General features: G+C 33.4%; 1 protein-coding gene across 1 annotated transcript in view; it reads right to left on the bottom strand.

The window, feature by feature from the left end:
- Positions 1-666: 666 nt before the first annotated feature.
- Positions 667-13,837, bottom strand: part of LOC140985887 (uncharacterized) — a 23,621-nt gene continuing 10,450 nt past the window's right edge. Inside the window, exons 2-5 of the mRNA XM_073453834.1 lie at positions 11,212-12,750; positions 9,537-9,672; positions 8,730-8,924; positions 667-937 (exon numbers count right to left, since the gene is read on the bottom strand). Coding sequence (XP_073309935.1) covers positions 667-937; positions 8,730-8,924; positions 9,537-9,672; positions 11,212-12,750 — 2,141 coding nt within the window. The remainder of the gene's footprint in view (positions 938-8,729; positions 8,925-9,536; positions 9,673-11,211; positions 12,751-13,837) is intronic.

Here is a 13,837-nt window from a genome sequence, read left to right as displayed (position 1 = left end):
CTTAACATATGAAAATTCATAAACCTTTAAAACAATCATTAACGTTTGATCATAAAATATCATAAATATTTAAAATAAGCATTTTATCATATATCATTGCATTCGGGGCACTGCCAGGACATCTACCCATTTTTCAGTGTAAAATTACTGTTTTACCCATAGAAGCATAGTTTTTCGTATTTATCCTTAAACCTCTAAACGATGACCCAAATCATTCCAAACTTAACTTATAACCTTAAAACACTCCTATAATTATTCCTTAGGCTTAAAACTTAACTTTTCGATAGATTCCTCGATTCTTTTTTTAACTTATACGAACATCCCGGTTTTGACTCGTATGGACTCGAAACTTAACTAAAACTTACCAAACTTGAACCAAAGCCTTCTAACACACAGCTAAACCTTTACCAACCCAAATCAAACCCATCCAGTCCCTTGAATACTTCCTAAAAGCTACTGAATTTCTGCACAAGGAATCCTAGTTCTAGAAGGTTTCAAGCTCCTCCTATCTCGGCTCCAGCCCCTAACCCCTTGTTCCAGCCCCTGATCGACCCTCCTAGGACCCTAACCGAACCCTATAGGACCCTCTGAGACCAGCCCTCATGAGCCATGCACGAGGACGTGCATGGTTCTCTTTCTCACGCACAGCCGCGGCTAGATGGTGCTCTAGCCATGTGCCCTTCCACTCCTAGCCCCTCCAGCCCTGCGTGTACCCCATTGGCTCATGGCTAGGACCCTCACAAGCCCTGCCGTTTGCCCTGAAGGAGCCCGTGCAGGCACCTGCCCCATGGTTCCTCCAACAGCCGCAGCTAGCCTCTCGAGTTCTCCCCACCGTGCGGCCCCTCTCTTAGTTTCTTCCCACCCTTGCACGGCCGCTCTAGGACCCTCGTACCATCCTCTCACATCTCTTGGTCCCGACCCTAACAGCAGCAATCCGCTGTGATCCCTAAGAAGCCCTTAGCAGAAGAGTCCTTGTTCCCAAGGAGTCTATTTTCGTCCAACCTCTTCCTTCTCCATGTCCAGCCCTTATGTCCACTTACCTAGGCCCTCAAACCCTCTTAAACTCATCCCTTATTGGTTTCCCTAAAGTGGCAGCCCTTCAAGCAATAATACATTAAGGTTTGGATCACAAAAACTTGAGTTATTATCATGCTATGACATAAAAACGAAAATAAATAAAAGGCCAACATATTTTATATGCAAACATAATTAAAACATGTAATATGATGTGATAGATTAGAAAAAGGAGATTTATGGCGTGCTTTTGAGTAATTTACTCACGAAAACGTAACGACGATCCGAAGAACGGCGACGTAGGCCCTAGGCTGAATTTTTTTGCACAAAGCCGAAGCTTTTCTCCTCTTTTCCTTGCGTGTGTGCGTGTGTTGATGCTGATGGGGAGAGTTTGTTTTGAATGGGGAAGTGGGGCGTGTGACATGCAAATGGTTTGGGTGGGTTTTGAATATTAAATACTCAATTAAACCACTAAAACTCCTTATTTGCAAAAAATTATAAAAAACATCAATCATATTTTAAATAATTAAAAACAATTATTTAATAAAAACTTTTTCTATTTTTCAGCCCTCAGTCTCTGTTCTTCGATCGCAACTCAAATAACCTTTAAAAATACATTTTAATGCAACCATGTAGAAAAATATATTTTAAACATGTAAATATGCACAACATAATTAATTTATGCAATTAAAATAATTAAATAAAATATAAGGGAATTTAATAATTTGCGTGCATGTGGTTCGTGTGGACCTTTAAATTTTCGGGGCGTTACAATCTTCCCTCCTTAAATTGAATTTCGTCCTCTAAATTCGCTTATCTTTGATAATCCAAAGTTTGGACTTAGTTCTAGTATCCCAAAAATCCACGCTTCCACTGCACTGCTCTGATAAAACTTAAGCTCTAGAATGTCCTTATGTTTTCTTGATCCCAATTAAATTTCCTTCTAAATCCTTATTTTGCAATTCGCATCTTAAAAATACCCATAATGACTTAGTACTCTACTATTATAACCTCGAATTTCAATTTTTCTTAAAATTTCAAATATAAAAATATGGATGACCATACTTATCGTATATTATCTTCCTTGTTTTATACTCAAAATGTTAATCAACTTATCATATTTCAACATTAAAATCCCTAACGCATCCGCTAACGCTTAAATTTTCAAGCCTAATACCGATTCATCCTTAAAACTCTTGATTTAAAATTCCTTATAACCTTATAACACAGATATCCTGAGGTTCTAAATATTCTTAAAAGTCTAAATCATCGAAAATTCTTGTCATTTAACACATTCAATTCTCACTTATTGTTATACTAGTTCCAAAATTCCGTAATAATTGCAAAATAAATTCTTAATTTCCTCAAAAATTATCCTAATTGGTCCTTGATTTCAAAATTCATACAGTTAACACATAAGTTTTTGGCATTCTTGTAATGCTCGAGATTATATCACTGTAATATGAGACTAATCAATTGACTTATTGATGTGATTATAGAAGGAGTAGAAAAGACATGGAAAATCATATTGTGAGCTTTGTTGAAGTTTGAGGCAGAACACCTCGCGCATATGCGCGGAGAGTATGCGCGCATATGCGCGAGCTGTTCGAGAAGATGAGTGCGTGGACAGAACTTTTGGCACATGTACGCGGAGATGGTGAGCGCATATGCGCTAGCGGCTGTGTTATTAGAATGCTGGACAGAACATTTGGCGCATGTGCGCGAGAAGAGGGCGCGCATATGCGCGAGTTGATAAATTCAGAAACGCCGGAACAGAAAGTCTGGCGCATATGCGCGGGCTTGGTCGCGCATATGCGCGAGACGTGCAGCACAAAGAAAAGATCCACGTAGCTTTGCCATGCAATTTAAATGGTAATTCCTTCTTTCTTTCGACATTCCAGCCAAAAAGCGAGAGAAACCTCCTCAGAAATCCCCAAACTTCATGAAGTCTTAGAAATTTAATTGTACACGATCCGGTTATCAAATTTTCGATCCGAACATATTTCCGTGCTCCTCTCGTCAAAGGCTTCAAAAGGACGTAAGTTTTATTATGTTCTAGCGTGGTTCAAAATTTATGTATCGAGGGATTTATGATTTGATCTAGATTATGTGTTCTCGTGATATTGGTAATTGTAGAATTGAAACTGGAATGAAGAACAGACACCGTATGACATTGTTATGATTTTTCATATTTGATTTGATTGAGATTATACAGATTCGGTATTAGACTGTGTTTATCGATTGATTATGAGTTGTTGGAATTGATATCTGTTGATATTGCATTTCCGGTATCTCGAGATTGTACCGTTATGCCGTCAACAGTTACCTAGATTGAATATGGATCAGATTCAGTATTGCTTTGAGTTCTTTGTCGATATTGGGGTTCTTGAATATTATTCCATATTGGTATTGGAAGCTTCAGAACCGATAGAAGAACGAGCAGAACTATAACAAGAAAGGTATAAATCAATGTTGAACCGGGAGGATATAACTCGAGTTAGATCTGACTTGAGTTTCCCTAAATCACATACTTTATTTTATTGAATTGATGTTTGCAATTCATGAGATTGATATGCTTAGTCTATTGATTTATAGCATAGCATGTATTGAGTCTTGGGCAGATGTGCCTAGTCATTGGCAGAGGTGCCAAGTCGTTGGTAGAGGTGTCAAGACACTGGATGTTTGGTTTATATCGATGTTGCTTAGGAGTAGATCGACTCCTATTGCTGAGATTCGATATAATATGCCAACGTCTGGAAACCGAGATCCCTATATTAGAGAAAAGTCGGGTTAGAGATTAAGAGTCAAGAGTTTGACTTATGGTTTATATCAATTCATGTCTTTCAGATGTGTTACATGTTATTTGATAACTGTTTATGCTTTCTTATATGCTTTTATATGAAATGCATGTATACGTTGTTTATAATGGGAATTATATTCTCACCGGAGTTATTCGGCTGTTGTTGTATCTATATGTGTGCATGACAACAGGTGGGACATGATCAGTGTTGTCACTTTGATTGTTGCACTCTCAAGAGCAGGTTGTCCACATGTAGTATAATTCGGTGAGTCCGATATCGTATCCACATGGAAGCTAAGGTAATTACAAGTCCACTACAATGTCTTTTTGTTTTGTTTTTGTTTTTGTTTCTTTTTAATTTTAATTGTTTGAATCTTTAATGGGTAAATTTTAATTGTTCAAATTTTAATTTAAGTAGTTGAGATTAAAGGATCCACTCTTGGTATTTTAATAAAGTTAACATTAACGAACAATATTGAAATCTACTTAATAAAATAGTTCCAGTATATTAAATAATCATATTTATATTATGTTATAAATTATTATCTTATAAGTATATAATATATACCAAAACTTATAAATGTGGTCAAGTATTTATTGTGCTATATATATTTGTAAACACTAAATCAAGGTTCCCACTTTAAATGGTTGGTAAAACCAAACAAACATTTAAATGGTACCAATAAATTAATACTATGATATATTCATATATAATAAATCAAGGAATCCAAGTTAAATGGTTGGTAAAACCAAACTAACATTTAAATGGTTCCAAGAATTTAATATTATAATATATTTATATATAATAAATCAAGGCATCCACTTTAAATGGTTGGTAATACCAAACTAACATTTAAATGGTTCCAAGAATTTAGTGTAACATATAGCAACAATAAATCAAAACTCCCACTTATAAGTAGGGTATAAAAATGCTTAAAGAAATAAATATAACATAAACAATAAATAATGATTAAATAATATAAAACATAGATTCTTACCTTTTAATAACCTTATTATCATGCCAAGAGTTTCACCTTATCATCTCAACTTTAGGAAGTTAGCTATTCATTATTCAAAGTGTAAAACTTTGAATATGAAATTAACATGCTAATTGTATTTAAATGAAGAAATAAAGGAAAAATATAGAGAGAAATATTATGAACTCAAAGGTTTGTTCATAGAATGAGGGATATCTCAATACATTACAATGCACCCCTATTTATAGCCAAATTTGGGGAGACAACCACAAATAAAATATTATTTTTTTACACATAAGTCTTCATTGGTGTTCCAAGATATTATATTATATTACACATCACTTTTGAAAATCTTCTTCTCCGAATTTCCTTCTTCTCATAAAAAAAAAACATGTGGATAATTGAATTGTCTTGTTGTGGTATTTTTTTCAAACCATTTGACCAAGTAATTTGAGAGATATGGTCAAAATACTAGAGCATGGTAAAACTGCCACTCCTTTGGTAACTTTATTTGTTGCTTAATTTGATCCCAATTGTGAGAGGATTTTTATCTCATGCTTGTCAACAATATTGTAGATATTATAATCAACTTTCTACAGGTCCAAGAATCATCTTAATCCCATTTGCAACGCCAAGTTTATTCTTGTTTTATCGAACCTGTAAAAAATAGTAAAAACTTGTAATTACACAACAACTTATATTTTATACAATTTATTATAAAACATATAATATTTAAACATTTAATAAAACAAAAACTATATATTTATATTATAAAACATTTAATTAATGTACAATTTTTATGTTTATCACACCTCCCAACCAGCTTATTGCTAGTCCCTAGCAATTTAAGCGTTAATAGCAATACAAAACATATTGATTAATTTAAATAGAAATGTAATCAAAACTATCTAAGTGTTTAAATTAAATTTGAAAACTGTCAAAGTTATATCAAGATCATCATAATTATAATTTATGAAATAATTTGAGATGATCAATTCAAAGCTTATTTCAGGTAGTTAAATGTACACGGCCTTCAGAAATTCCTAGTAAGAGTCTCAACTCCATATCCTCACAGGTTAATAAATGTTTCAATTTATGGCAACGATTTCTCTCATGGAGTTGGAATACAGATAAATGCTCAGAAAAATGGTTTACAGAATGCAGACAGACAAACGAGCCAAACTAATCAAAAGATAGAAAATCCATTGATTCAAAATCTAGTTGTTCTTATTATATATTTTTTCCTGATCTTTTTTTTTCATTACATCATGGAATCAGACTAAGTTTATGCTTCTTGACCACATATTTATTTAATTTGTACAATAAATTTCTCTCTTTCTTTTTTTTTTTTTTTTGATGATAGATAAATTTGTCTTAGCATATAACTTAAAAATTACATAGATCTTCAACATCTTTCTTTTTGTTTTTTTTTCTCTTTTTTTTTCTTCAGGAAATATCATTTTTTTTTCAAAATAAGAACTCAAGATCTAAACAATAGATAGCCTCTCTCATGATCAATAAAGGCTCGAAAGCTGTTTTCTCAGTCCTCTCCACTCACTCACAAAATATGTGTGAGTTTAAAATTTTAGGCACTCTTATAAGGTATATCTTGGGCCATATACTTTAATACCTGATTTTATCACAATGGTTAATCACTCAAAAAGATTTCATAAATCATATTTTTATATTGATCAGAATATTAAAATTGACATTTTTTTTCAAATAAAAATTTAAACATTCTTAAATAGATTAATGCATGTTCTAATTTAAATCTTTCAAACATGTAATGTATGACATTTTTGCAAAAATTACTAAGATACAAACAATAAACATGATTTTATTTTAAAATAATATATATATATTTTTTTTTTTTATTTTTTTAAAAAAAATTTTGTTTAAAATTTTTTTTATAAGTTTGTTCTCCCCCTAATCAGAATATGATATTGTCCCTAATGTCAAAATAACTATTAATAAAGAGTACATAATAAAAGAGATATCACATGGATTTTATTGAAGATAACAAACGGAAACAAACGCAAATCAATCCACGACTTTTGAATCAATGATCCAACTTCCTTTTCTTATTGCTTGATTGCGACCAATTGATCTTTGTTATCATCGGATCAGGCTTATGAACAAAAGCTTCCAAATCATCAATTAATTGGTCGGCAGTCGAAGCACAGATGAGCGTCCGTCGTGAATTTTCTGAAATGAAATTCTGTTCCACAGCTTTATCAAGAAATGTCAACAAACTGTCATAATAATTATTGATATTCAACAAGCCCACAGGTTTATTATGGATATTAAGTTGTGCCCAAGAAACAATGTGAAAAATTTCTTCTAATGTACCAAAACCACCTGGTAGTGCGATAAAAGCATCAGAATTTTCAATCATTTGAGTGATTCTTTCATACATAGAAAAAACTTTAAATTCCTCCCCAATCGTAACACCTGTAATATTTCCTTCAGCTAAAGCTGTAGGAATAATACCCAAAACCTGACTACCTCCAAGATGATCAGATGTTGAAACAGATCCCATTAACCCAATATTACCTCCCCCATATACCAAGTGAATTTTTCTCTCAGCCAATATCTTTCCAAGATTATACGCTGCTTCTACAAACACTTCATTTTTTCCAGGACTCGACCCACAAAATACACAAATATTTTTCAATGATTGTGCAGAGGTTCCAGCCATGTTTTTTTTTACTTTTTTCTTTTTTTTACTCCGAAAATAGAGAGAAAGATGAGAGAATTTATAGGGGTAATATGTTATCAAGACAAAACTATGGGTCACAGTTGCAAACAGAATAAACAGTAAAAACAATAATGACACACATGCATGTAAACAGTAGTGTAATTGTGGCTCACAATTTTCCTCTGGTTTTACGTCTAGAAACGGCTTCAACGCCTTCTATGAGTCGAGGATATGCTTCCCATCCAATTTTCTTATAAATTGGAATACATGGTCTTTTTTAGTCTGATTCCCAAGACTATGACGCTCATCTTGGAATTGTTTCCATAAACGGAGAAGTTCAATATGCACATGTCCACTAGAATGCGTCTCAAGAGTCAATAAGATGTTATCTAAAGACTCCTTACTCAGCCCATTCTTAATGAAACCAATTTTATCTTCTCTGTTATTGGAAACACATCCCAAAGATCTGCATCGTTTGTCACAAGTCCATCTTGCACACTTATGACAAACCCCTAAACTTTTGGCCCTTCGTTTTTTCGCATAAGTGCTTTTTCCTAATCCAGGCAAATACCGAATGAGCAATGATTGTGGAACTTCTTCTCCTAATCGGACCTTAGCTTCTATTACAAGACAAATATCTTCTGGAATTCCTTTTTGCATTAGCAATCTCAATCTTTCACACCTTCCTGCATAAATTTTTCTTAGAACATTTTCAGAAACAGAGGGAAAATATTTACAAATTTTTGAGAGAATTTCATCCATTTTGAAAAGAAAAGAAATGATTTTTTTTTTTTTTTGTATCAGCAATTATGGGAAACTGATTAAACCGACTATGAGAGTCACGGAGTACCGTTATCCGCCATTTAACCGGGAAAATAAAAAGATTAAGGAAACCTGAAATAAAAACAAACAAAATTAAATGCAACACAAAAAAAATCAAGGATCGGAAAGGGAAATAAACTCTTCTTGAAAAATTTCATTTTCTAAAATTGGTTTAAGCCTTTGTCCATTTACTTTAAAAACATCACCATTTTTAGGATTTTCAATATCCACAGCTCCATAAGTATACACATGCTTTACAACATATGGGCCTGTCCATCTTGATCGTAATTTTCCTGGGAATATGTGAAGTCGAGAATTATAAAGCAAAACTTTTTTACCAATCTCAAAAGATTTTCTAAGAATTGTTTTATCATGAAATGATTTGATTTTTGCTTTATAAATCCTTGAATTCTCATACGCGTCATTTCTGAGTTCATCAAGTTCATTAAGTTGCAATTTACGCAATTTGTTGGCATCATCCATGCTTGAATTTAAAGTTTTGATCGCCCAATAAGCTTTATGTTCCAATTCCACAGGCAAATGACAATGTTTTCCATAAACCAACCTATAGGGAGACATATTCAATGATGTTTTAAAAGCTGTTCGATATGCCCAAAGTGCATCATTAAGTCGCAGAGACCAATCTTTTCTATTTGAGTTAACAGTTTTTTCCAAAATTTGCTTTATCTCCCTATTAGCTAATTCAACTTGTCCATTTGTTTGAGGATGATAAGGAGTAGTTACTTTGTGAGTAATACCATATTTTTTCATTAATGAAGCAAATGGTTTATTAACAAAGTGAGTTCCCCCATCACTTATCATGGCTCGAGGAATTCCAAATCTACTAAAAATATTTTCTTTTAAAAATTTGATGACGATTTTATGATCATTTGTTCGACATGGAATTGCCTCTATCCATTTGGAAACATAATCAACTGCAACTAAAATATACAAGTATCCAAACGACGGTGGAAAAGGTCCCATAAAATCTATTCCCCAACAATCAAAGATTTCAATTTCAATAATAGGATTCAAAGGCATCATGTTTCTTTTTGAAATCGCACCCAATTTTTGACAATTTTCACAGATCTTGCAGATTTCGTGGGTGTCTTTAAACAAAGTGGGCCAATAAAATCCACACTGCAAGATTTTTGCAGCTGTTTTCTTTGAAGAAAAATGTCCTCCGCATGCTTCTGAATGACAAAATTTAATGACACTACTTACCTCATTGTCGGGTATGCAACGTCGAAAAATTTGATCCGGACAATACTTGAACAGATACGGATCATCCCAATAAAAGTTTTTTACCTCATTCAAAAATTTTCTTTTATCTTGAGAACTCCATTGCGGTGGCATTTTTCCTGTCACAAGAAAATTTACTATGTTAGCAAACCAAGGTGTAGTAGTAACTGAAAATAGATGTTCATCAGGAAAATTATCGTTAATTGGTGTCATTTCACAAGATGATCCTGTTACTAGTCTCGATAAATGATCGGCTACGACATTCTCGGTTCCTTTTTTATCTTTGATCACAATGTCAAATTCTTGGAGCAACAAAATCCATCGTATCAGTCGTGGCTTTGCATCCTGTTTGGTCAACAAATATCTAATAGCAGAATGATCAGTAAACACGATAGTTGTTGATCCAATCAAATAAGAACGAAATTTATCTAATGCAAATATTACAGCAAGTAGTTCTTTTTCAGTTGTGGAGTAATTCATTTGAGCATTGTTTAAAGTTCTACTTGCATAATATATCACATAAGGCTTACCGTTTCTTCTTTGACCCAATACTGCACCGACTGCATAATCACTCGCATCGCACATGATTTCAAATGGTAAAGACCAATCAGGAGGTTGCATGATAGGAGCTGATGTTAAATGTCGAATGATTTTATCAAAAGCATTTTGACATTCTTGAGTCCACTCAAATGCAGTGTCTTTTGTTAAGAGGTTACAAATGGGTTTAGAGATTAAACTAAAGTCCTTTATAAACCTCCTATAAAATCCAGCATGTCCCAAAAATGAGCGAATTTCTTTAATGGTTTTTGGAGGGGGTAAATTGGCAATGACATCAACTTTTGCTTTATCAACTTCAATTCCATGAGATGACACGACATGTCCCAAAACAATTCCAGAAGTAATCATGTAATGACATTTTTCCCAATTTAAAATAAGACCTTTTTCCTCGCATCTTTTTAAAACTTTTTCCAAATTTTCAAGACAATTATCAAATGTATTCCCAAAGACAGTTAAATCATCCATGAAAATTTCCAAACAATTTTCAACCATGTCGCAAAAAATGCTTAGCATACATCTTTGAAATGTTGCTGGGGCATTGCATAATCCAAATGGCATCCTTCTAAATGCAAATGTTCCAAAAGGACATGTGAATGTAGTTTTATCTTGATCTTCGAGTGCAATGGGAATTTGATAATAACCTGAATATCCATCAAGAAAACAGTAGTATGGATGACCTGCTACTCTTTCTAAAATTTGATCCAAAAATGGTAATGGAAAATGATCTTTTCTAGTGGCGTCATTTAATTTTCTATAATCAATACACATCCGCCAACTAGATGGGACTCGACTTGTTAACAATTCACCTTTTTCATTTTTTATCACTGTGATGCCAGATTTTTTCGGAACTACTTGTGTTGGGCTTACCCACTTACTATCAGAAATAGGGTAGATAATCCCAACATCAAGTAGTTTGAGAACTTCAGTTTTCACAACATCTTTCATGTGTGGATTTAATCTCCTTTGTGGTTGTTGAGATGTTTTTGCATTTTCTTCTAAGTGAATTTTGTGAGTGCAAATTAGTGGATTAATGCCCTTGAGATCTTTTAGTGTCCAACCAATTGCATTTTTATGTCTTTTAAGCATATCAACTAATTTACCTTCTTCATCACTTGCTAGTTTGGAAGAAATTACCACCGGATATGTTTCATCTTCTCCAAGAAATGCATACTTCAATTCTTCTGGCAAGGGTTTTAACTCCAATATGGGTGGTTCGTCTTTGTTCTCATATTTTGCATCAAATTCTTTCTCTGATCCTGGTAACGAGTGATACCTGATAAAATCATCAAGATCAATTTCAATATTTTCTTTAACAGTTTCAATTGAACAAATATCTAATTGATCACGAGTACTCCCTTCTTGAATGTTTTCTTCCACAAGAGTTTCAATAAGATTTTCATCTTCACTTTCATCTCCTTTGTCATGTGGTTGCTTACAAAGATTAAACACATTAAGCTCCAAGGTCATGTTACCAAATGACAACTTCATTATTCCATTCCTGCAATTTATAAGAGCATTAGAAGTTGCTAAAAATGGACGACCTAAAATTACAGGAATTGCATTACAAGCTTCGATAGGTTGTGTATCTAAAACTATGAAATCGACAGGATATACAAAGTTATCAACTTGGACCAACACGTCTTCTACCATACCTCTTGGCACTTTAACAGATCTATCAGCAAGTAAAAGTGTTACCGAAGTAGGTTTTAACTCGCCTAGATTGAGTTCTTGATAAACTGAATATGGAAGTAAATTCACACTAGCTCCAAGGTCAAGCAAGGCTTTTTTAATCTTTCGTTCTCCAATAATACAAGAAATAGTAGGACAACCAGGGTCTTTGTATTTCAAAGCATTATTATTTTGAATGATTGCACTTACTTGTTCGGCTAAAAATGCTTTCTTTTTCACATTCAATTTTCTTTTCACAGTGCACAAGTCTTTCAAAAATTTGGCATATGATGGTACCTGTTTTATTGCATCTAATAAAGGAATATTAACTTTTACTTGTTTAAAAATATCATATATATCAGAATTCAAATTTGATTTTTTTGTATTTTTCAATGCATGAGGGAATGGTGGTGACACTGTCTGTTGAACCTCCTCTTCGCAAGTTATGGGTTCCACTTCCTTACCCTTTGGAGTTGATTTATCATCATCTTCACAAGGTTCAAGAATGGATTTTTCCACAACCTTACCACTTCGAAGGGTAATAACAGATTTTACCTGATCCATCGGTTGAGTTCCAGAAGTTCCAGTTTGTGAATGATGATCCTTGGGATTAGGCAGAGGTTGTGAAGGAAATTTACCTTTTTCATGAACATTAAGTGCAGATGCAAATTTAGCAAGAGTATCTTTCAAATCTGTCATGGTTTGAGCAGTTTGAGTATTGATAGACTCTTGCTTTGCAATGAAAGAATTCAATATATCTTCCAAATTCCTTTTAGGTGGAGGAACATAAGGTGCATAATTTTGAAAATTTTGTTGATTTTGGAAATGTGGTTGTGAAAATTGTGCAGCATTATCATTCCTCCAACTAAAATTTGGATGATTTCGCCAACCTGGATTGTAATTTTGAGAAAATGGTTCAAAATTTGGCCTTTTGAGATTGTTTAAAACATTGGCTTGTTCATGGAGACATTCTTTAAAAGAAGGCAAAGTGGGACAATCTTTTGTAGAATGATCACTTGTATCACAGATGTGACATGCAATTTCTTGAACAGATTTTAATTGACCATTCTTTTTCAATTCAAGTGCCTCAACTTTTCTTGCCAAATAGGTAAATCTTGCTTGAAGATCATGTTCATCTTTGAGAGTGTACATACCTCCACTAGATGTAGGAGACTAAATCTTGTTTGATGGTTCGATTGTACCTATAGTGTCCCAATTTTGAGCATTTTCAGCTAATGAATCAAGATACTCAATTGTCTCATTTGGATCTTTATCTTCAAATGTTCCATTACACATAAATTCAATCATTTGCCTATCTTTAGGTGTTAAGCCTTCATAAAATTGAGAAACAACTCTTCAAATTTCAAAACCATGATGTGGACAAAGATTAAGCAATTCTTTATATCTATCCCAACACTGATAAAAAGTTTCTCCTTGTTTTTGAGTGAAAGTGATGATTTGCCTTTTGAAAGAATTTGTTCTATGAGATGGAAATAACTTTTTCAAAAATTGTTGTTGCAATTCATCCCAAGTTCGAATGGATCCCGATCTAAGATTTTGTAGCCAAGTTTTAGCTTTATCTTTTAAAGAAAAAGGGAAAAGCTTAAGTCGAATGGTGTTCATGCTACAATTTAGATCATTATATGTGTTGCACACTTCTTCAAATTCTCGTAAATGCATGTATGGATTTTCAGAATCTAAGCCATGAAAGTTGGGTAAAAGTTGGATAATACCAGGCTTAAAATTGAAATGAGATGCATCAGGGGGAAAAACTAGACATGAAGGTGCACTAGTACGTGTAGGATTCATGTGATCTCTAAGTGTTCTTCGCCTATCATGATCATGTTGAGATTGAATTTCATCTTCATTTTCCTGGATGGGTTCTTCCGCCATGTTTTGTAAAAATAAAGGGTTATTTCGAATGTGTCGACCACTAAGTGTACGTGACCAAATAATGCTCATGCAAATGCAAAAGAAAAAGAAGAAAAACACACAAAAACAATAAAAAATTCAAAGAAAGAAAATTAAATAGACTTGAAATTAAATTATACTTCCCCG

This window comes from Primulina huaijiensis, chromosome 10 (genome assembly GCF_012295235.1).
Source record: "Primulina huaijiensis isolate GDHJ02 chromosome 10, ASM1229523v2, whole genome shotgun sequence".
Taxonomy (NCBI): domain Eukaryota; kingdom Viridiplantae; phylum Streptophyta; class Magnoliopsida; order Lamiales; family Gesneriaceae; genus Primulina; species Primulina huaijiensis.
This window is presented reverse-complemented; position numbering and strand designations above follow the sequence as displayed.